At 34.3% G+C, this 26,451-nt stretch overlaps 1 protein-coding gene across 9 annotated transcripts in view; it reads left to right on the forward strand.

Annotated features, from left to right (window-relative positions):
• Positions 1-26,121, forward strand: part of PCDH9 (protocadherin 9) — an 899,210-nt gene extending 873,089 nt beyond the window's left edge. For 6 of the 9 annotated variants that reach the window (XM_081046845.1, XM_081046849.1, XM_081046847.1 and 3 more), the window contains one exon: positions 23,896-26,121. In XM_081046845.1, coding sequence (XP_080902971.1) covers positions 23,896-24,269 — 374 coding nt within the window. In that variant the 3' untranslated portion in view covers positions 24,270-26,121. The remainder of the gene's footprint in view (positions 1-23,895) is intronic. The other 3 variants (XM_081046852.1, XM_081046853.1, XM_081046854.1) reach the window with 1 other exon arrangement.
• Positions 26,122-26,451: the final 330 nt, after the last annotated feature.

A 26,451-nucleotide genomic window follows, 5' to 3' on the forward strand; every position in this document is an offset into this window, starting at 1 on the left:
CTCCTTCTCAGTAAAAGTTTTATACTAGTTTCTTTCCAAAGTTAATTTTTGAGCTAAAAACAAATGTTCTGGAAAGGTATTAGGGTTTATATGTGTGAAGACTCTCATTGACAATGATTATTAGAGATCCATTTCCTTATTCTCCTACATAAGCCAGTCATCAAACTCGAGAGGACCAGAGGACTCAAAGTCCAAGGATTTGGGGTGCCTTGATGAGTCATTCCATATATCATAATTGTCATCTGCACTGCTATTCTTGTCAAGAAAGGGAAATACTACGTTAACACTTGAAAATGCAGTAAATAATTATTTTCCTCCTTACCTTATTTAATAGTTTTGTTAAAACTATTTGCTTTTCAAAATGGAAACTCATAAATGCATCATAGTCCACAGGGGAGGAATTTTCCTGTTACACGTTATTGGAAGAATAAAAGAACAAACAAAAAAAGGGACAAAGAAAAAAATCCAGAGAGTTTTGCCAGCCCATAGCTTTTGTAATCCTTTAGGACATGAAATATATAGGACTTTTTCATACATCTAGTTTTGTTAGCAAAACTTAGAATGTACATATGTGCATATGCAAATTAAACTAAAATGTCGACTAAATACTAATTATAAAATCATTGGATCTACTTCAGAAAACTTCATGTTATTTGGTCCTAGAGTATATAATTTTCAATGTCCATGTAGTATACTTTCCTATCCAAAAATAAAAGTCCTTGAATTAAGAAGAACTATATTCATGTAGTCACCAACAAGTATGCTGTTAAATAAACAGAGGAAATGTGGTGAGCGCCTTGTTCTCTAATGATATAAAGGAAGCAGATGGCTCGAAAAAAGATGTGTCAGTAGAAAACGGTAAATCATAAACAAGGATAGATCACCAGTTTACCTCAAATCTAGTCTGCTTTCTACTCTCTGAAGCTCACTCAGTGCTGCCACTCAAGTTGAGCTTTGTCAGATTTTTGATTCATGCTTTTAAATACTTAGGCAGGGTTAATGTGTGACAAACTGAGTTGTAGCCATTTTCACAATACCTATCATCCTAGCCAAAATAATCATAGGTTAATTTACATCTGCCATTGAGATAATAAGAGAGAATAGACTGGCTTGCTTGGCTTTTCTCCATTCCTTTGGTATATTTTATTAGGTTCGTGAATACTATGATCTGGGAATGCATTCTCTTGGAAAGGTTTTATTTATTTATTTTTTTCATTAACTTTATTGGGGCAACATTGATTAGTAAAGTTATATACTCATAGATTTCAAGTGTACATTTCTATAATACATCATCTATGTATTGCACTGTGCGTTCACCACCCAATCAATTCTCCTTCTATCACCATATATTTGATTTTTTTTAAAAAATCCAGCATGTCCTTCAGACAAACAGCACAAATAACTTGACACTAATTTAACATCAATTCAAATTACAATAATAGTGATACAATCGATGTTTCCCAAAATATAATGTATGGGCCTGTTAATGTCATCTGGGTCACTTGATCAGTCTTATTTATGACTGTGATCAGTAATTGTTGGTGAAGCAGTTATATTACAGTCCTAGCATATTTCTAGTCCATTGGCATCATAGTTGGGTACAAAAGACACTGTGGTATTAAGCTAGAGAAGAAACAAAGATAGCAAGAAAGAAAACATCTATGCCATAGTGAGCGACAGTGAAGAAACTTTAAGCAGCCTGAAATAAGAAAACACTAAATAGTAATTTCACATCTTATAGGAGTTGAGGAAGCACATATGGAGATTACTTATCTTGCCATGTCGCAATTAAAGAGAACAAGTTCTTTTTTTTTAAGTAAATGCTCTCTACGTTTACAAACACATGTTCATTTTTAGTGACCATTTTAATTAAACACACACAAATGAAAACTGCTTTGAATTTTATGCATTGACGTGACCATCTTAGGGATTCAAAGGGCTCTTGGATAGGCAGCCAGCCAAGCAACACACTCTCAAATAGCATTAGCTCCTAAACTAAAAGTGATAACCATTAACCAAAAATATTTCATATAAGTATAAAAATATTGTCAGTGTCACATCAACCTTAATTTGTGATCATTCACCTAGATATCAACTTCAGAAATCTGATCTTTATATAAGGAAAATATGTATTTGCAGTTGTACTTACCAATTCAGTTTTAAAATTAATTAGAATCTCAACCCCTCACCTCCTACAAACAAGCAGAAAAAAAAAAAATCATTGAATCTTTATGTTATCACATGCAGACAATTCAAATGGCAAATTAGCACCCTGCTTCTGAGGAAAATCTTTCATATGACTTTGGCTTTCTTCAACTTTATACCACAGAATTTGACCAGTAGTTTGTAAGCCCTGGTATATATTTAAAGTTCATTTCAGGAACCCAAGCAGGTATTATCATGCTGCAACTCCAGATATGTGTATTAAGCTCTACATAGGATGTTTATAATGTCAACTGAAAGGTAAATACATTCTAGTGGTTGTAAGAATAATTACCAGAAACCAAGGTTTTTGATTTAGTGAAAAACATTCTGGAAGAGGAGGAAATTTAGTCCAATAGCATCGAATAAAGTGAGAATTCTCTTAAATCATCATTTAATTCAATAACACCATTTCATCTTCTCTCATCTATGTTATCTTTTACTATAATGAGTCTTGGAGTATATAATTAAGACCGACAAAATATAGATATATTAACTAAAACATTACTACTGCCAACTTGGTAACTCTAAGATAGACATCTCATGGATAGATAGATGGATATATATATGTGTATATATATGTGTGTGTGTATGTATGTATGTGTGTATATATATATATATATATATATATATATATATATATATATTTCCTAAGTAATAACTCCAAGTAATTTATTAGATATAACCTGATCATGAAATATGCTGTTCTTTGGAGTTCTATTTACATTTCATTTTGACAAGGAGAACATGTGGGGGTATTTCAGCCAGATAAAAAATACTTTAGTGATTCATTTTGAACCAGAGCCATACCAATTGTTCTCAATGACAACCTAACTTTATAAATCTTGCCAAAGGGTCACAGATCTCAGAACCTTTGAGTGTCATCTAGATTAAAAAGTGAAGGTTCACTGTGCAGTTCACTTCCATTAGAGAGAAGCGAACTGACATCCTAAGCAGTCTTGATAATATTCGGCAAAGGCCATTTGTCTTGTGATTTTATTGATGTGGTAGACTGAGTCACAGAGGCCAACTCAAGAGCTCAAAAAGGAATCCAATGCTTTAGCCATACATTCCTGCATGAAGTAAAAAAAATTAAAAAAGAAAAAACAAACTGCAGAAACTGTGATGTATAAATTTACTAATAATTTTTACTTCCAACAAAGATAAACTAGGTTAGTTATTTTATACTGATCCACGTACACAAAAAGTGTGGTGTTTGGTGAGTATATAAAGTGCAGCGTTTCAAAAATTTTTACTGAAATATTAAAAAGACAATGGAATATTTCACTCATTCCACTAGCTCTCATTCCATCAAATCATAAGGCTGCTTTGAATTTTTAATAATATTTATTTTGAGTTAATATTCTAAAATTGGCTTATGTATTACTTATAGTTAATAGGAAGTGTTGTTTGCCAACTGATCCCACTTCTCTGGATTAGGGGTAGATGACCATAAAGGATTTTGAAGTTGTATTTGGACTAGTCAGTTCTTTAAAGTTTAAATTCCAATTGGAAAGTTTTCTCACAGGACATTTATTGTCTTTATGTTTGGTGAATTCCAAAAAATACAAAAACATAAATACAAACAAAAGGTTTTCCTCGTTTTCTTGTATTTTTTATATTACAAATTATCTTGCCTATTCATTCTCTGTTCTCCTGCATGTATCCTTTTGAATCTTCCATAGTTCTTTGTAGATTCCAGGCACATGCACCCTCTCCTTTTCTGACCCTTCAGGATTAGAAGCGGTAATATCTTTCTACTTTATCAGGCCCTTGCCTCCCTTACCACCCGTTATGTGTTCACTTTCCCCAGCCCACATTCCGCAAAGCCACCTCATTAAAAACTTTTCAATTAATCCTTTTGAGTGCCATCCCTTTTATGCTAGGACATTGAAAGACACCCAAGCTATGCCAACTCATGGAGAGCCATACTTTCATATTGTGATCTGATAGATGCCTCAAAGCATCTATCTCAAAATCACATTCATCTGCCATCATGCCTCAAGCATTCATGTATTTGAATTGAAGCAGTTCTATAAAGCTCTTACTAAATTGTAGGTATCCTTCCAAAGGATAACACTTAGCATTTTGGTCAATAACATTGTAAGATTAATGAGCTTATCAGAGTAGTAACTACCAATTATACCCAAGAGACAGGCCATTTTGATGAGACAGATTGGAAGATAATAAAAACATATTTAATTGCAAAGGGATAGTAGATCTAGATAGGAAGTAAATGTGATTAGCCATAACTCCTTCAAATATGTTATTGAAATAACCCAGAGAAAGGAAAAAGACAACCACTCAGAAGACAAGGTCAAATTTTGCTTACCAAGAATTTTTATTCTAGATATAGAATTAATGGCAGTCCATCTTCTCTGTTTTGTTTTCTTACATTCACTAAGAAACTTTATTCTGAGAGCAATACTAACTTTCCTAAAATTTTTCATGCAAACATCAGCTTAATCTTGAGACTTATTTAAATATTTCTGATATAATGTTAAGAGTACACTGATGCTGCACCACAATTTTTCTATCTAAAAAAAAAAAAAAGATAAATGGTTCATGTCTCATAATGAAGATTAATGATTTTGTATGATAAATACAACATTGTATCCATTGAATAGTTGGGACTTAGGTCAACTACCAATAAAATAGTGAAACACTGAAGATATATAACTTGTCTTCTATCATCAGAATATTATAGTCTCTGAAAATAGGTAGAGCAGAATGTATTAAAAAAAAATCTCAGCCAAATATATATAGATGTTACGAAATTCACAGTAATATTTATTATTTTAAGAGAGAAATTTATCCTCAAAGACCTATATTAATGAAGTAATTTCTCTGGATTTGCAAGGTGCACTCAGAGATAAGTAGGTTGGAATAGGTAATCCTATGCGTCACCCTGAGAGGGTAAGATTTTGCTCCACAATGCTCTATTATACAGACCATTTTCAATAATGAAGTAATAGCATTTTCAACAGTTCCCTTAGGAAATGCTTTCAAAATATAGCATTATACCTCACATTTTTAGAGTAGTTTTTCTCTCTGTACAACTGAGTTTCAGCAATGAATTTCACTGTGGTAGTCTTAATGCAATCTAATATGGCATATTAGCCTCTTTTCAATCACCTTTTCCCCTTAAATTTGTGAAAAGTAATTTCATCTCTTATAGTTGCAAGTGAATATATTTATAGAGAGTCTAATCTACTTTTAAGTTTTTAAATACATTTCCTAATCAAAACAATTTTTTTCTAAATATCCCCCTCTTTACCTGTACAGACATGCACCAAAAAAGGCTAAGTCCTGCACAGTTATCAGCATCTCATTAGAACTCTGTTTTAGAATATTGCTAATAATTACATTGGTGTCTGCAGGCTTTAAATAATTATTTTGGTATGTATCCTGTAAGTCTGGACTTCTGAAGATATCTAAAGAACCCTGTTGGTGAAAGGAATTATGAACCTTCTAGAAGGATTAAGTAGTTTGGTGGGATATAGGTAGTAACCTAATTACGTTTTACTTTGGGACATTCTACTTGCTTCAATTCCAGAATAAATTAGCACATAGGTTATTTTGTCCTTGTGAATATATTTAGACATTCCTAATACTATCTTAGTGAATTCTTTGCTATGAACTTTTAGCAATGTTTCTTATGTACAAGTAAGCACTATCTGATTATTAACTATTTCCTGAATGTAAATTATTTGTTGCATAAAATTTAAATACAGGTTTTATGTCAGCTCACTGGGGATCACTACAACTTTATTTTTTCTTTCAAAATATATCTAATAATTGTTCACAATGTGCCAGGCCATGGTAACAGCTGTTGAGGATGCAGTTATCTAAAAGCAAATTACCTGGCTTCGTGGTGCTTACATTCTGTGTGGGAGCTAGACTGTTAACAAATATAGCATGCCAGGTAGCAATTAGTGCTATCAAGAAAATTATAGCTGAGTAAGGGAATAGAGAGTGACTTGCATAGAGCGTAGTATTTATTTTCATAAGGTGGTCAGGACATGTCTCAAAGAAGAATCAAATTTGAGAACATAGCTCACTAAATGGAGAGTGAGTTACTCTAAAGACAATGAGTAGGACAGTCCAGGTACAAATAACAGCAAATTGAAGGCCCTGAGACCTCATTAATCTTGGTGTGTTTGAGTCAGAACAAGGAAGTCAGTGTAACAGAGCAGAGGGAGTAATGCTGGTCATGGGGTGGGGATAGAATGTGAAGGCTATGAGCTCAGAGTTGGGCAGAAGCCAGATCACGTAGACTCTTTGAGCCATGTAAAAGTGTGGCTTTTACTCTAATGTGATTGGAAGCGGAGGAGTGAAGTCTGCTTTAAATATTGTGTTAGGCTTTATAGAACCCAAATACATACACATCCTACTCCCCAGAACATGTAGCTAGCTATGTTATCTTCCATGGCAGAAGGGACTTTGCAGATGTGATTAAATTAAGGGTTTTGATATGAGGCAATTATCCTGGTGTATCCACATATGCACCAGGATATATATAATATAATTGCAGTGGTCTTTATAAGAGGGATGCAAGAGGAATTAGAGGAGGTGATGTGATATGGGAAGTGGAGATTACAGTGATATGCTTTGAAGATGGAGGAGGGACCCAGAAGCCAAGGAATACAGATGGCTTCTAGAAGCAAAAAAGCTCGAAAACAAAACAAAGAAGCAAAAAAACGAAAGGGAATAGATTCTCTCCTCAGAGAAGGAATCAGCCCTGTCAACATTGTCACATTAGCCCAACAAAATTAATTTCAGACTTTCGATCCCCAGTACTGTAAGAGAATACATTTATGTTGTTTCAAGCCAATAGGTTTGTGGTAATTTCTTTCCTTCCTTCCTTCCTTCCTTCCTTCCTTCCTTCCTTCCTTCCTTCCTTCCTTCCTTCCTTCCTTTCTTTCTTTATTCTCACAGAAGCAATTGAAAATTAACGTAAGTATTATATATGCCTTTTATCAATTGCAACATGGAATGTCAAAAGAGAGGAAGAAAGGAATCCTGTTAAGATGTACTAGTGGGGCTTGGGCTGGTGGGTTTGCAGGAAAGTAGATAAGCTAAAGAACTTGCTGACTGATTGTGTGACTTGGTTAAAGGACAGATGTATTACTTTTCCAATGCAGAATACCAAAATTACCATAATCTAGCAGCTTATAGCAATAAATATGTATTATCTCATTTTTCATCTATCTATTACCTCAGAAATAGGCTGTCAAATCCAAAATCAAGGTATGAGCCAAGCTTACGTCCTCTCTGGAGACTCTGAGGATCAATCTGTTTTCCAATTCATTCAAGTTGTTGGCAGAATCCAGTTCCTTGTGGCTGAGATCTCTGTTGTCATGCTTGCTGCTCGCTGGAGGTTGCTCTCAGTAATTAGAGGCTACTCTCAGCTGGTGCTTTTTAACTTTAAAGGCTGATAGCACACCAAATCCTTCTTGGGCTTTAGATATGAGCTTCCTTGTGCTACCAACTAGAGAAAAGCCCTGCTTTTCAAGTGTTCACATGCTTTTGGTGATTATATTAGTCCCACCCAATAATCTCTTTCAATTAACTAAAAAATGAACTTTAATAGTCCCTGAGTAACTTTATTACATCTGCAAAAACCCTTTTGCCACTGTTTTAGTTTGGGCTTCTATAACAGCATACCATAGACTGGGTGGCTTAAACAACTGACATTTATTTTTCACAGTTCTAGAGGTTGGGAGGTCCAACATTAAGTTGTCAGCAAAATTAATGTCTGGTCAGTCCTCTGTTCTTGGTTTGCACAGCTGTCCTCCCATGGCAGAGCAAAAGAGAGCTTCTTTCTGGTTTCTCCTTATAAGGGCACTAATCCTATCATAAGGACCCCACCCTCATGACCTCTTCTGAATTTAATAAATTCCCAAAGGTCACACCTCCAAATGCCATATCATTGGGTGTTAGAGTTTCACCATGTGAATTTGGCAGGTGGTGGGGGAACACAATCCTTCAGTTCATAGTAAGCTTATAACTTAACATGGTCACTTATATGATATCGTATTCATATGATATTGAATACGAATATCATATTCATATTCATATGGGGGAGGTATTTTAGATTTCTGTCTAATGTGCCAAGGCTTACTCCTTTTTTTTTTGTTGTTCTGAATTGAGCAAGCAAGTGATCATTGTGTAATATGCAAGAATGGTAAATGCAAGAAGAAAAGCAGGTTTAGAGGAAGAAAAAATAGCAAGAATTATGTAACTTCAAAATGCCAATTAGAAATCCAAATGACGCAAAGGAGCTGGTGGTCAGATATACTGATGTGCATCCCCCACCCCCAGGAAAAAGATAGTGGGCTTGAAGTATAAATTCAGGAAATACCAGCATATATATATATATATATATATATATATATATATATATATATATATATATATATATATATATATATATATGATATATGATATATATGATATGTTAAGGCCACATAATTCTGAGAGTTCACTTAGAGAGAGTGTAAATAAACACTGAGCATTCCAACATTTAGGAGTCTGGAAAAGGTCCTGGTGCCCTCAAAGCAAGCTGAAACAGGGAGACTAGTGATAGAATGGAGAAATCAGAAAAATGTGGCTACACCAGGGGACTTGTTAGAATTGAATATTCTTGGGCTCCACACCAAAGCTACAGAATCTGAATCCTTGAATGAGGTCAAGCAAGTTATGTGTTAACAAGCCTTATGACTAACTCTAATACACTCACAACTTTGACAACTTTAATTGTTTAAACCACTAGGAAAGGAGAGCATGAAGACAGGTAAGTCCCCAGTGTCCTTGCCTCTGAAAGTGGGGTCCTTGAACATTTGCAGCAGTGGCATTTGAGAGATTGTTACAAATGAGGGAACTCAGGACTCACCCAAGATTTACTGAATCTGCATTTTAAGGATTTCTCCAGGTGGTTCATATGCACATTAATGTTTGAGAAGCACTTGTCTATGCTCTATTAACTCAAAGAGATAAGAAGACAGTACAAGTATGAACACACACCACACCCCTACAAATCACATGAACCATAACTGATATTTTATTCCATTTAAAACATAATCCTCAGGCATCTCACAAAATATGTGAATTATTAAATCTTTAACTCATTAATTTAGAGGATTAGTAAAGTGTCTTCCCCAAATTGACCAATGTTTTAATTTCCTGGATTACTCTGTATGCCCTCTGAAGACCGTGGGAAGTAGAATCTCTTGCCTAGAGACAACAGAGAAATGAGATTGTGGTTATAAGTATCCCAAGTGAAAATTATCAGAGAACACTACGCAAATGAAAATTAACTCCACTTGCTTTTCTTTTTTTTTTCCGTTTTAAATAAATATACCTAAAATATGGGAAATAGTGGACATTTTGTATAGGCAAATTACTTCACAATATTGTGTACTACTGGCCTGGGTTCAGATAAGTAACTGAAAGTGTTTTAAGGGGACAAAAGATTACATAGGTCACTTCTTCATTTTTAACTTGGATCTCAGCCTGAAATTAACCTACATAATCACTGCATTCCTTAACGCCTTAGATTTGCTCTTTAAAACTTGTCGTGCATCATGTAAGATTTACCACATTTTTTGAGAAATAATTCAAAATGTAAGAAATGGAGAATGATTCAGGAAATATCAGTACCTGAATGACTTTTTTAAATGAACGACCTCAAATATGAGTAAATGAAATGGTAAACTATAGAAGAAAGTAAATATGATCTGCAATAATGTAAGTAAATGTTTCACATGAAGCAATTTGGTCAAAATTTGAAAGTTAATTGAAATAATCAATGAAAGCCTATCTCCTTAGACCATTGCCATTCAATTGATTGCAATGTCAAATACTAATGGCGAATATTTACAATTACCAAAGATAATTTTCTTCTCAGCAATTAGTTTTAGCAGATGAGAAAAAGGAAGCTGATATTCATGCCATGCTGAAGAAAGCTAAAGATTTATAAGAAAGTGCTCTCTATTCTTTGTGAGCTGTAAAGTCTGTCCAAATAGCGATATCCTCTCCAGTAGAGAATCTGCTGCTTGGGCTGGCCACGCGTTATTGTATTTGGACTGTCTCCATGTGCAAATGTTGATTTTTCATCTGTGACCAAGGAAAAAATCTGTATGAGGAACGTGTAAAACATTTAATCCTTGTTTACTTGTTAACCAAGGTTTTGTCAAATCCTGGTGGTGTGGGATTTTTGCGTTTGTTTCTCAAGGTGACAGCAGCTGAATTCACAAGGTTGTGCTTAAATCAGAGCTCGAAGGAAAGCTCTGATCAAACCATTAGGTGTTTACTTGGATTTAGAAATGTAATTCTTGTTCTACATATAATTTCATATTCCAAAACCTAAACATGGCCTAAGTAACAGAGTAATCTAAAGAAACAATTGATTTATAATTTCTTCGTCCTCTCTTGGGCTTAACACATTTCTTTGTCCTCTCTTGGGCATGATAAACTGAATATAATGCTGAAAAATTTGATTATCATGACAATCAACAGTGATGTTTAATATAAGAATAAGACAATGTTAGAAATCATGCATCAAAATCTAGTCTTTTTACTCTCAACTTATAGATGAGAGACTAAGACCTGGAGAATCTAACATTGTTTTCACAAGTGCCATGCAAACTGTTGTTTTAATGGGGCTCACATCTATTTTTCTCTGTTTGCCCTAGCTATGATGACCATATGACTTGAAATTTCTGGATTGGTTCTGAATTTAGATATGGTATGCAACAATCTCTTGAACCTAACATGAGATTAAGTAAAAATTACTGAATGAATGAATTAATGGAAAACATTATTTTTCTATAAATATACTAAAATTTGCCAAGTCTATTTTTGGATTTAGATATGCTATACTATTTCATACAAAAATTTGAGTTATAATGGCAAATAAATTTATATACTTTGTTTCTCTATAATAAGAGGAGAATGATAATTAATATTTATTTCCATGAAACATTGATTTAAAAGTGTCAATTGGGCAGAGTGTAAAGTGATCTGAAATAGAAAAGGGAATGTGGACAATGCTGAACAGTTTCCTCTGTTTATCATGACAGCCCCCATATTCAAAATTAATTTCTACCATATTTAGATTGAAAGCAAATTAGTTGATTTGAGTTGTTATAACAACTGTTCAATAAATATATAAACTTAGAAAATTAGGATGGAATAGTGAATAGTAGGGGTTCCTATCACCTGAATTTGCCTAACATTTTTTAGCTCCGCTTCAGATTTACATAAACATTTAGCTGTATCCTTGCATTCAAAATAATTCACAACAATGATTTAAAAATGTTATGTTGTCATACCTTGTCTCAAATAAATAAGTAAGTAAGTAAATAAATAAATAAATAAATAAATAAAGGTGAAAATGAGCTAATAAAGTTTCTTGTATGGGACTCCTAAAGATACGAAAATTAACTGAAATATAGTGGGTGAGAATATTTGTTTCCCTGAAATTTTATTAGGAGATCAATTAAGGCAAGGAGCAGGTATAAAATGTTGATTTTCCTTGGTATATTAATAACAGCAAGTGCAAAGCAAAATTATAAGAAAAAGGCCTGCATGAAACTTGCAAAATGTTCTCACTATGCCTAAGTATCAGGGAAACTGCTTCAGCAAATCTAAATCAGTGGATGTATCTTTCAATTTAAGGTGTTTAGTGATGCACAACTCTTGGCATACTACACTTCTGCTAGGGTGATACCTTGGGACATATGGCAGAATTGGAACATAAGAACAGATTTTCCATAAAAATAGCGATATAAGTTCTTACCACAACAAGGCTATTAAGACATGACAATTAGGTGCTTTTTGCATGCAAGAGTTATAGTTCTATAATCAAAATTGAACAAAATGAAAAATTGAGTAAGATGTGATGCACTTGATCCAACATGATATAAAAATGACTGATCTATTTTATAATTTAATTTTGTTAATCTGTGTAGTCTTATTTTAACCAACAGTAAACATTCTAAGGAAAATGTATTCACATAAAAGACCACACTTTAATATGGTATAAAATCTAATCAGGAATAGGAAAGGTTTCACTTTTTTTTTTTTTTTTTTTTTTTTTTTTAAGTATCAGTCTCTAACTTTTGAATTAAAGAGTTTCAATTACAGGGTTTCATCAGGTTGAAAAGCAGGTGGTCAACAGGCCAGAAGCTACTTGTAATTACAGCAGTGAGTTAATCAATGAAGTAACAATTCTGCTTCCAGGTATAATAAAATGAGATCAAGGCTCACTCAAGTATGCTACCATTTAAGTATAGCTGGAGATCCATTAACTTGGATTGCTTCACATTTCAAACCTTCATCTTTAAAAGTTAGCAATTCAAGCAGCTCTCTGACAGCTGTTGCTTAAACCAGAGGAAGAGTATTTTGCTTGGCTTTGAGTAACAACTTGAATTGTATAAAGATGGAGATAGAAAAACAATGAAACCTGGTATGAATATTAACTGAGACAACTTTCAAGAACCTTTTTTTTATGGGCTTTGGGTTTTGCTTTCAACATTTATTTAAATGCAGAGACAGTTTTACCAGCACTTGTATCTTTACACATTTAAAGACAAGGAAAAATAACCAAACTCATGGATTGCAGATTGTGAAAGGGAGCGACATTGAATGTTTCAGTGTTTAAAACTTCATGATGGGGGATTGTAATTATTTTTAAGAGAAAGAAAACAAATTGGTGTAATGTTGAAATTATAGAGGATATTTAGGATTTGGAATCCTAATCTGGATTCCAAATAAATATTGTATGATGCAAAATAAATAGGATATTATAAAATATATGATAAAATTGGAGAAACAGGAAAACATATACATGAATGTGCACAAATGTACACATGTAAAATCTCAAGACATTTATTAAGAACCAGCACAATGTCTTATTCATGTGATAAATGTTAGGTATTCAGTAAATAAATGTTGAGGAAATATATGAATGAAAAATAAATATAATTATTTATTAATTACTTACAGTGATAACATTAAAAATAATCATATGTCAAAGATTAAGATACATATATAAATACATATAAATGTATGCATATGTATATACATATATACATACACGTATACATATACATATGTATATATGTTTACATAACATGCATGCATGTATATAATATGTATATAAATATGTATATATTAATAACATGTATATAATATGTAACATGTGTATATATATATATATATATATATATATATATATATATATATATGTTTCCCTATTAATATCAGGGCAACTACAAGAATTATATATATATGCCCCCCCCAAAAAAAAAAAGAAATAACTAAAATGTTTCCTGTTTAATGTCAGGTTCTAAAATTAAAATTAACAAAATATAAAGCAAAGAATATTTTCCAGCAATACAGCTCACATTATTCAGGGCATAATCAATTTGCTTATTGATTTTTTTATTAAAAAAATAATAGAAAGACGACATCAAAAGGGTGGCGTAAGGTGAGCCTCTGTAAATCTCCCCTGGAATTTACAACTAATTGAACAACTATAACTCCACAAAGGACTCCCTGCACAGCAGACAGACAAGACAAAGAGTCCCAATATTGAATTCACCTAAATGTGGGTGAATCGCGCGAGCAGGGGAGAGGGAAGGGAGAATTGTGGAGAGTGGGCCGCTCAGGCAAAGGACGAAGACCTAGCTCAGTGCTCTGAGCTCACTGCATGCCGGAACTACCGCAGCTGCGGGAGAGGGAAGAACTGGGACTGCTAGGGCTCCGCTTATGGCCCACAGGACTGAGGGGGCAGCATATAACACGGCTGAATCCAACACTCACGGCAGAGACCGCAGAGAAAAAACTGAGGGAAGAAGGCTGAAAATGGTGGTTTAAGCCCTCACTGCTGAGCACAGAATGGAAGCCTTAGGCACTGAGACTAGCAGCCCCCTTCCTACCCTCCCAGAGCTCACCCTGCCCCCACCTGCCCAGTGCTAGAAGTGGAACAGTAACAGTGTCAGATCAAAAGAACAGAATACTTGAAGTTTTGAGAACTGAGGATGGCAGACGCAGATTTGCAGACCAACTAGTTCTAGCAAAGGGGAGGGAACTGTGGAAGCAGGACCAGCTGTGGTGGTGGTCACCGCCATTGCTCTGGGCCACCTCTCACAACTCACCCCACCCCTGGCCCCACCTATCTGGGCATATCCCTGCAGGAGTAAACAGAACTACTGAAACATAGGGGCTCTGAATCTGGTGCAGGAAGAGCTATGCGACTTCAAAAGCTCTCCCCATACCCACATGGACACTGCTCCCTGTGACCCAGGCAAACTATTAACAGAGGAGAAGCCTGTCTCCCAGGGAATCCCCCCATTGCGTGAGAAGCTGGAATAGTGCAAAGAAAACATAGCACTATTGTGTGAGAGAGGAAATAAAAAGCTGCAGTTGGAGAGAAAATAAAACATTCTACTAACCAGTACTGAAAAACAAAAGAAAGACCTCTTCCTATCAACCTGTTGCAGAAGCCACTCCTATAGATGTCTAGGAAGAGAAATAATAAATCAGTAATTGCCATGAATAACCAAGGCAACAAGATAGCTAAGAAAGAAAGTGAAAGTGAAAAGTCTCCAGAAAAGAAAAGGAACTTAATAATATGGAAATATGTGACTTAAATGACAAAGAATTCAAGATGGCAGTTCTGGAAAAACTCAAAGAGATGCAAGGAAAGACAGAAAGGCAGTTTAATAAACTCAGAAACATAATCAAAGAACAAAATGAGCATTTTATGAAACAGATTGAAATTTTAAAAAAGAACCAAATAGAATTTCTGGAGATTAAGAACTCAATAGAAGAAATTAAGAATGAAAAAGCCAGCTTAGGTAGTAGAGTTGACCAGATGGAGGAAAGAATCAGCAATATCGAAGATAGAAACCTGGAAATGACACGGATGGAAGAAGAAAGAGACTTGAGACTTAAAAGAAATGAAAAACTCTACAAGAACTTTCTGACTGCATCAAAAAGAACAATATAAGAATAATGGGCATATCAAAGGAGAAGAAAGAAAGAAGGGAACAAATAATATATTCAAACAAATTGTCGATGAGAACTTCCCAAATTTGTGGACAGAACTGGATCCTTGAATCCAAGAAGCAAATAGAACACCTAATTACTTCATTCACAGCATGACACCTAATTACTTCATTCTCAACATGACTTCCACAATGCACATTGTATTGTATAAAATCAATGACAAAAAAATATATATATATATTCTGAAGGCAGACAGGGAAAAGAAGACGGTAACCTACAAAGGAAAGCCCATTAGATTATCATCAGATTTTTCAGCAGAAACTCTACAAGCCAGGAGGGAGTGGAACCAAATATTCAAACTATTGAAAGAGAAATTATGAGCCAAGAATAATATATCCAGCAAACATATCCTTTAGATATGAAGGAGGAATAAAGACCTTTCCAGACATACAGAAGCTGAGGGAATTTTCTAATACATGACCTGTGCTACAAGAAATACTAAAGGAGGCTATCTGACCACCATCAACATGGACAATTTGTGGCAACCAAAACATAAAAAGGGGGAGAGTAAAGGCCTGAACCAGAACATGGGAATGGAGAAAGGAAGCATGCTGAAGAAAATGGAATACTCTAAATATCAAACTTTCTTTTACATAAACTTAGGGGTAACCACTCAAAAAAAAAAAAAAATCAGAACTGAAATATATACTGTAATAAAAGAAGAAACAGAGGGAAACGTCATAGAATACCAACACAGAGAAATAACAGACAACAACAAAAAGACAAACAAACAATGGAGACACAGCCTTACCAGAAAACTAAAGATAGAATGACAGGAAATCCTTACAAATCAATAATCACCCTAAATGTAAATGGACTGAACGCACCAATAAAAAGGCACAGGATAGCAGATTAAATCAAAAAATTAAATCCAACAATATGCTTCAAGTAATACATGTCAGTCTAAGGACAAGCATAGACTCAAAGTGAAAGGGTGGAAATTGACACTCCAAGCAAATGGTACCCAAAGAAAATCAGGTGTAGCCATACTGATATCAGATGAAACAGACTTCAGGGTGAAAAAGGTAACAAGAGACAAAGATGGACATTTCATAATGGTACAAGACTATACAAGAAGAAGACATAACAGTCATCAATATTTATGCCCCCAATTAGGGAGCTCCAAAATATACTAAGCAAATACTAACAGAACTAAAGGGAAAAATTGACCAAACACAATTATACTAGGGGACTTAAATACATCATTGACAGCTATGGATAGATATTCCAAACAAAAAATAAATAACGAAATTGCAGCCCTAAATGACAAATTAGATGAAATGGACATCATTGACATATATAGAGTACTTCATCTGAAATCATCAGATATTACATTCGTTTTGAGTGTACATGGAACATTTTCAAGGATAGACCATATATTGGGACATAAAATCAACCTCTGCAAATTTAAGAAGATTGAAATCATACCAAGCATATTCTCTGATCACAGGCTTTGAAATTAGATATAAACTGCAAAAAGAAAGCAGGAAAAAACACAAAGACATGGAGATTAAACAACATAGTTTTACAGAATGACTGGGTTTAAGGAGAAATTAGAGGAGAGTTCAAAAGATACATAGAAACAAATGACAATGAAAATACATCCTACCAAAATTTTTGGGATGCCGCGAAAGCAGTTTTAAGAGGGAAATTTATAACTTCGCATGCCTATCTCAAGAAAAAAGAAAAATCCCAAATAAATAACCTCATCTTACACCTTAAAGAACTAGAAAAAGAAGAACAAGTGAACCCAAGGTCAGCAGAAAAAGAAAATAACAAAAATTAGAGCAGAGCTCAATGAAATAGAGAACAAAAAGACAATGGAAAAAATTAATGTGACAAAGAGCTGGTTCTTTGAAAAGATTAACAAAATTGACAAACCCTTGGCTAGACTCGCTAACATAAAAAGAGAGAAGACACTAATTAACAAAATCAGAAATGAAAAAGGGGAAGTTATCACGGACACCACAGAAATACAAAGGATTATCCAAGAGTACTATGAAGGACTATATGCCACCATATTTAATAACTTAGAAGAAATGGACAAGTTCTTAGAAACATATAGCCTTCCAGGCTGAACCATGAAGAACTAGAAAATCTAAACAAACCGATCACTAGTAACAAAATTGAATCAGTCACCCAAAACCTTCCCAAAAACAAAAGTCCTGGACCCCATGGCTTCACTAGTGAATTCTACCAAACCTTCAAAGAGGATCTAATACCAATACTGCTCAAACGCTTCCAAAAAATTGAAGAAGGCACAGTACACCCTAAGTCATTTTATAAGGCCAACATTACCCTGATACCAAAACCTGGTAAGGACAACAGAAAAAAAAAAAAATTACAGACCAGTATCTCTGATGAATACAGATGCAAAAATCCTAAACAAAATTCTAGCAAATCAAATACAACAATGCATTAAAAAGATTATTCATCTCGACCAAGTGGGGTTCATCCCCAGGGCACAAGGATGGTTCAACATCCACAAATCCATCAATGTGACACATCACATAAACAAAATAAAGGATAAAAATCATATGATTATATCAATTGATGCAGAAAAAGCATTTGACAAGACACAACATCCATTTATGATTAAAACACTTAATAAAATAGGCATAGAAGGAAACTACTTTAACATAATAAAGACCATATATGACAAACCCTCATGTAGTTTCATAATTAATGGTGAAAAGCTGAAGCCCTTTGCTCTTCGTTAAGGAACACGACAGGGCTGTTCCCTATCACTTCTGCTTTTCAACATAGTGTTGGAAGTCCTTGCCAGAGCAATCAGGCAAAAGAAAGAAATAAGAGGCATCCAAATTGGGAATGAAGAAGTTAAATTGTCACTCTTTGCAGATGACATGATGCTATATATAGAAAAATCTAAAGACTCCACCAAAAAGCGATTAGAAACAGTAAACAAATACAGTAAAGTTGCCGGCTACAAAATCAATGTACAAAAGTCCATTGCATTCCTATATACTAACAATGAAGTCTCAGAAAAAGAAATACAAAAAACAATTCCTTTTGCAATTGCAGCAAAAAGAATAAAATACCTAGGAATAAACTTAACCAAGGATGTGAAGGATTTATATGCTGAAAAGTATAAGACATTTCTGAAAGAAATTGAAGCAGACACAAAGAAATGAAAAGACATTCCATGCTCATGGATTGGAAGAATCAGCATAGTTAAAATGGCCATATTACCCAAAGCAATATACAAATTTATTGCAATCCCCATCAAAATCCCAATGGCATTTTTTAAAGAAATAGAACAAAAAATCATCAGATTTGTTTGGAACCACAAAAGACCCCGAATAGCCAAAGCAATCTTAAGAAAAAAGAACAATGCTGGAGGTATAACACTGCCTGACTTTAGCTTGTACTACAGGGCTACAATAATCAAAACAGAATGGTATTGGCAGAAAAACAGACACATAGACCAATGGAATAGAATTGAGAACCCGGAAATAAAACCACATACATATGGACAGATAAATTTTGACAAAGATGCAAAAAACATGCAATGGAGAAAAGACAGCTTCTTCAATAAATGGTGCTGCGAGAATTGGATAGCCACGTGCAAAAGAATGAAACTGGACTGCTGTCACCGTGTTTCAAAATTAATTCAAAATGGATCAGAGACTTAAGCATAAGGCCTGACACAATATACTGCATAGAAGAAAACATAGGTACTAAACTTATGGACCTTGGGTTCAAAGACATTTTATGAATTTGACTCCAAAGGCAAGGGAAGTAAAAGCTAAAATAAATGAATGGGACTATATGAAACTTAAAAGGTTCTGCACTGTAAAAGAAACCATCGACAAAATAAAGAGGGAACCAACCGAATGGGAGAATATTTTTGCAAACAGTGCTTCCGATAAGGGGCTAATATCCAAATTATACAGGGAACTCATAAAACTCAACAACAAAAACACAAAGAACCCAATTGAAAAATGGGCAGACTACCTTAAGAGACCTTTCTCCAAAGAGGACATACAAATGACAAATAGACATATGAAAAAATGCTCAGTATCACTAAACATCAGAGAAATGCAAATAAAAACCACAATGAGATATCACCTCACCCCAGTCAGAATGGCTATCATCAATAAGACAAATAGTAACAAGTGTCGGAGAGGCTCTAGAGAAAAAGGAACCCTTATACACTGTTGGTCGGAATGCAGACTGGTGCAGCCGCTATGGAAGGCAGTGTGGAGGTTCCTCGAAAAATCACGAATAGAATTACCATATGACCCAGCAATCCCTCTCCTGGGTATCTACCCAAAAAATCTGAAAACATTTATACATAAAGACATGTGTGCTCCAATGTTCATTGCAGCTTTGTTTACGGTGGCCAAGACATGGAAACAACCAAAATGTCCTTCGATAGATGAATGGATAAAGAAGTTGTGGTACATATACACAATGGAATACTATTCGGCGTTAAGGAAAGGTGATATAGGAGCATTTGTGACAACATGGATGGATCTTGAGAGTATAATGCTAAGTGAAATAAGTCAGACAGAAAAAGCAGAGAACCCTATGATTTCACTGATATGTGGTATATAAACCAAAAAGAACAAGACAAACAAATGAGAAAGAAAAACTCATAGACACAGACAATAGTTTAGTGATTACCAGAGGATAAGGGGGGTGGGGGTGGGAGATGAGGGTAAGGGGCATCAAATATATGGTGATGGAAGGAGAAGTGACTCTGGGTGGTTAACAGACAATGGGATTTATAGATGATGTAATACAGAATTGTACACCTGAAATTTATGTAATTTTACTAACAATTGTCACCCCAATACATTTTAAAAAATGTAATAAAAAATAAAAAATAATAATGCTCTCTTGACACAGAAACGAGGTTTTGGCAAAAAGTGGTCAGTTCCCCTTCTTGAGTAAGTCCACACTCCACCACTTCCTGTCTAGAGCTCTGAAACTCCTAGGTCACTAAGCAACCATCTTAACTGTCCAGAGATAAGCTACCAGAAGACTTGGGACAGCTTCTATGCTCTGGAGTCTGAGAAATTAATCATTTAGAGTGACCATCCACAGAGAACTCTGGAAACCTAGCTAACCCCAGCCTACTTGCAGTACAGAAGCTGGTCCCACAGCTCCGCTTGTTGTGACTCTGTTTCTGGTTTAAACCCCTGTGTAGTCCGGCTTGGTGGCCTTTTCTTTTCTGGAGCTCTAAGTGACAAAAGCTTATTGCTTTCATCTGTGTCGTTGTATTATGTTCCTCCTTTTGATGGATTTTTAGATCTTTTACAAAAATAAGCTACCTAAAACACTTATCTAAGCATCTATGAAATGTCTCTAAATATATTTATAGAAAAACCTTCACATTTATTTACAAGCATTAATCGTAAGAAGTTCAGTTCTCAAAAAGCAATTAATATAATTTAATGGACAGAAACTCATTTTTTGTAAGTTTATGGCCTTTAATAGTACACAACAATTTTAACTGTAAATGTTTTAAATTGTCAGTTATCTATCTGGAGAACTTTCAGAAAACGGTAGAAACGATATAGCTTGGAACAAAGTGCCTCTATTACCTTGTAAAGGGACATGCCCCCCTAAGTCTTTAATTGCTTCCTATTCCTGCCCAATGACACTTTTTTTCCTGTCTCAGTTCACTACTTTTAAGGCAATTATTTGTTTTGTAGGGTTGGTAGACGAAAAATTCCATGAATTTAGTGTTGACATCTATTTTATTCACTGCTATATTCCTGATGCCTGTCACAGTGTCAGCTTATAGTGAACACTCAGTCAGTATTTGTGTAATAAAGAAATATTATTGCTTCTGAAAAAAAAATATTCTATTGGTTAAACTGTGTCACTCAGTGCTGAAGACTGAGGGTCCACATATACTTAGAGATACACAAACGTGTAGTTCTCGACCCCTGAATGATATTTCTTGATTTAGTAAGATGACCATGCATGTTGGATGAGGCTATATTAAAAACAACTTTGCATATTCTCTATTCTCTCTTTGATGCACTCCATAAAAAAACTGATTCTATCAGCTGAAAACGTCCTCCCCCCCACCCCCGACCTTTGGATATATTAACAAGAACAGAAAAACTTATTAATGGTTCTGAAAAAGTAAAGATTAAGAGTTGGCCTCAAGATATATTATACATCAAACTAGTGATTAACTGCTTTATCTCCACTGATGTCTAGAAAAGAGTGAATATATTTAACAGAGAAGTTAAATAATTCACTTATTAATTCACAAAGTATTGTTAGGCAGAGATTTGCTGTTAAGGAAGCTTTTGGTTTAATGTTTGTGAAATCAGCATCTTCTATCATAATTACGTAATGTTGGTCATTAAGGGGAAGATATCTGTAATAATTTCTTCGAACGTTTTCAACCTCATAAAACGTTTATTAGCAATTAATATTATTCATAGATCATCACTATTGCTTAGAACTATGAGAAATCAGAAGATCAATAAATGTTTTTTTGTTTGTTTATTTGTTTGTTTATTTTCACCAATTGATTTTAAATCTAGTTGGAAAAAACCAAAAATGAAAACAGATACTCATGAATGTACAGAAACTCACCCAAAAGACCAAAAAAAAATGTCATTAAGGTAATTGCTGAGGGACCTCAATTACGAAATTTCCTATTTATTAGTAAGAGAAGATCTGTGGAAAGCTTCCAGGCACATACCTGTCTGAGATGTGAGTCCACATAGTTTCCGAAGCTTTCTGTGGTATGTGGGAAACAAGTTGACCCTTGAAAGAGTCAGTAATTAAATGAAAATAGGCCAGGTGAAAAGCATTTTCTAAGCTTGTAAACCTAATGTGAAAGGATGAATTGGTTTGAGCAAAATGTGTTAGCTTTGTGGATATAGAGTCACTGAGCACACGGAAGCAAACCTAAAAGGGAGAAATTGGTTTGAACTTTTAAAATGTGGGCAGATTGTGGAGGGCAAAAAAACACTCATAGAGAAGTTTAAATTAAATACCCTAGGAAGATAGTAATCATTAAAGGAGATTTATGAGAGAAATAGTTTTAAGTAACGGACATATGTTTAAACAAAATAAAACGGTTTGCTTTAGATGGAATTGGGATACAAGTCAGATGGGAAAGAATTTTACGGTTAACCTAAAAGGTAGATTTTAGATTGAAAAAAATGACTAAAATTTGATTTTGTATAGAAGAGTATATTTGAGCCGTATTTTTTCACATCCAATGTCTGTTCTGATGTTGCCCATTTTGTGATCTCAGGTATTTGCTATCAACCATTGCCTATCTTAGCAGGTATGTTTTCACACCCAAGAAAGATCTAGAATTGTATTAAAACAAGTAGATGATAATATGAAACCCCCACAATTATTGGGTACTAGACAATGTTAGTAGTGCTAACTTGCATTTTAGCAAATACCTATGTTTCAATTGTTTAGTTATTTTTATCGTTTACTAGAAAATTTGCTAGTATGTTTTCGGTATTTTTTTCTGCACTTTTATTCTGATGACTCTGCTTTTGAGAATGCTTTATGCCTCAGGCATTCTTACCTATCCACTTAACCTCATTCATAAAATCAATTCTTAATTTCCAAGCTATCACTTATCATTTGACTGTTTAATCAAGGGAGAAAAACAAGAACAACAAAACTGTTTCCTTGACTATTTGACTATTGTTGTTATTTAGTAAAGGGCTGGCTTCCTCTACATAATAAGAAAATAGTTTATGTTTGAAATCATGGTTAAAATGCATGTTCTAGGTTGTCTGCTGGTAAAGTGAGAGGGGGAAAGAGAGAGACGGAGAGAGAGAGAAAGAGAGAGAGAATTATCTACGATGGCTTTTTAACCCTGAACATTAAACTACATGTGATCTAACTGACAACTTAGCTATAGTTTTATATATTACAAAGCTCAGAAATAAGTTAAGCTTAGAAGGAACCAAATGCTGTCTTTGAATGCAAATGGTTTCTTTATTTACTTCGATTTCACAATACTTCCCACAGACCAGGTGTGGTGTTATTCATATACTGTAGTTAAACTATTCTTTAAAATGATTATTTATTTTTTAAATGTAAAATTATCTTTATATGAGTTCATATATTAAACAACAAATATTAACATGGGAAACAACATTTTATACAGTCATTTAGAGTATTTTTAATACGTCTTGCAGTTTGTTTTCATGGAGTTGTAGCATTTACATATTCTCAGCATTTCACATAATTTTTTTATTTCTCATAAATATGAGCTTTTTGTTAAGAATTAGGACTTAAATTAGTAATAATACATTTGCTATAGAAAGATCAGAAATGATACATTGTGGTCCATATTGCTCACTCACATCTGTCTGTCTATGTATGTATGTATTTACTTATTTTTCTGCCTATTTTTCTGGATGTAAACAAAGACTCAAGGAAGAAAATACATAATTTTTGCCTCCAAAACAAGAAATTTGATTCCTTGTTTGGTTTTCTTAAAAGGATGGGGGAAATACCTTTGAATTATTTAACAGGATACTTTTCGTGAACAAATGAGATCACCAATGTAGTTTTCCTCTAGGAGGTAATTTTAAACGAATATTCTAATTCCTTTCTTTTCGTATTTTCTCTGTCTCTTGTTCTCTGCAGATGGGCTTCTGGGTCCACGTGGATTAGCTGAAGCTACAGAGATGTGCACTCAAGAGTGCTTGGTTTTGGGTCATTCGGATAATTGCTGGATGCCTCCAGGCTTGGGTCCATATCAACACCCCAAATCCCCTCTTTCCACCTTTGCACCCCAGAAAGAATGGGTCAAGAAGGACAAGCTTGTGAATGGGCACACTCTGACCAGAGCCTGGAAAGAAGATAGCAACAGGAACCAGTTCACTGACCGTAAGCAGTATGGCACCAGTGAGGGCCATTTCAACAATGGCAGCCACATGCCAGACATTCCTCTGGCCAATCTGAAGTCATACAAGCAAGCAGGAGGTGCTATGGAGAGTCCGAAGGAGCACCAACTCTAAAAAACAAAAAACAAAAACGAACAGAAAAAAAAAAACGCTGTATGGGAACTAATAACTTTAATCTAAATAGACATGCTAATACTGTTGTGTGTCAGAGCTTTATGTATTCAGTAGATCTCTACAACTATGCCCCTTATAGCAGGGATATTCATAACTTTGTGTTAGCACTATGGAGGGTACAATGTTTTACAACATAAGAGAAAAGATAGTTCTACTAGCCATGTGATCTTGTTTACTAGAGTTGATTATTCTTCAGAGGTCTCTCCATTGTGAAAATAGCTTTTTTTTTTTCTTTTTTCTTTGTTTTTTATTTTTAAATAGTGTTTTAGTTTGACCCTGGACTGCTGCTATGAATAATAGAATATGCATTTGGAGAGTAAGAAAGTCCCGTGGATTAGAGTGACTGACAAATATATCCAGTTAGAAAATTGTGCTCTTTTTGTCACCGATTTGTGTTGGGACTACTATACTTGACATTATACTTCAAACGAAACTTAAAAAGATGAGCATTAAACCTATTGTGCTGTTAACAACATTAGTGGACACTTGTTAAGTCAGTGTTAAAGTATTTGTAAATAGAAGCAAGTTATTATTAACAACTTTTGTGTACTTATAACGTTCACCTAAAAAATGTTGTAGCATAATTCTGTGTTTTATGGTTGCTTCCTTCCTTTGCTTTTTTTTGTTTTACTTGCCTCTTTGTCTTTATTTTGTCGTTTCTTTTTAGTGAGGTGTTCTGCGTTAGCATTATGTCTTGACACACATTGTTCAAAGGATCTCAAATACTTGCGTTTAAAAACAGGTTCTGGAGTCTTGCTTCTTTTATTATAGCTTATAATGCTGGGATTCTGTGTAAAATAAAGAAAATGTGAAACTTTATATAAAAAAAAAGGACTTCTGCAAACCTTGGAAATTCAGAACCGATTTTCTTGACATCCTTATTTTCAAAGTAGGCAAAAGCAAATCACTTAATTAGTAGCATCAAGTGAGAGAGTAATGGGAAAGTGTTATCCTTCAGAAGGTGATATAATATCATGTACTTGTCAATCATGAAAAACTAATGTATCAAAATTACATATATTAAAGAAAAAATTACTATTCAAAAATAGTTTCAATTGGGCAAATGTGTGTCTACAACTTTGTTGAAATGGCAGTTTGTTTTGATCCTCATATACAATAATGTTGTTGTAACACAAGTGTTAGACCATAGCCACAAAATATTTAATGTGTTGTGCCTTCATGATGTAACAGAACATTCTCCAGGTAGGGTAGTTGGGGAAAAAAGGGAAAATCTCTAATTATTGCTGTTTAACTGTTTGTTATCATAGTTGGTCAATGCCTGGCAGGTACCAGCATCTCGTCACTTAGGTCAAACCAACAGAGTGACAACTAATGTTAATAAGATCTCAGTTGCACGTGCAAAATAAATCCAAATTCGAACATTCTTAGGAGGTTTTTGTTAAGGCATGACAGATGATTTAAACAAATAAATAGCATGCAAAAAAATGTCTTTATTGAAAGAAGTGAAAGTTATCTTAATGCCACAGTTCAACATCAGTTTAAAAGTTAAAAAAATAAAAGTAAAAAAAAAAAAAAGGTTTGCTAATCTGATAGTTAATTTGTTCTTACCAAAAATGAAATTACTTTGTAAATAGCAGTTCACGTTTTTTCACAGCATAATGGAAAATAATGGGTAGGGGTGCATTGCTTATTGCAGTACATTTTTGTCGGTTTGTGAGGGGTGTTTGATGACTTCGACAGAATAAATATCTAAACAATTATCCTTGTTACTGCTTTGCCAGTTCTACGTTATTTACAATTATTCAGCTCTTGCAATAAATGTTCTGAATTCCTGATTGTAATGTGTTAATTATTGGTCAACATCCGAAGTGATGATTTCTACTCTAATTTTTGGATAAATATTATCCAAATATTATCCAAATCATTTCCAAATAAAACTTAACGTTTAATTAGAAATGAAGGAAGACTTCTTAGGGCTTTAGTACCTATGTTCTGAAAATATGGCTCCAAGTTAAAGTAAAATTCCCCTAATGGTCTAGTAAATCATTTTCTAGAGAAATTCATGGAGAAGACTGGTTCATTTTCTCAGAAAGATTCATGCAAGTTTCATCAACGTGAAATCCCAAGTCAGAAAATAGGCAGGTAGAACTGGTTAGTTAGT

This window comes from Rhinolophus hipposideros (assembly GCF_964194185.1).
Source record: "Rhinolophus hipposideros genome assembly, chromosome: 4".
Lineage (NCBI taxonomy): Eukaryota > Metazoa > Chordata > Mammalia > Chiroptera > Rhinolophidae > Rhinolophus > Rhinolophus hipposideros.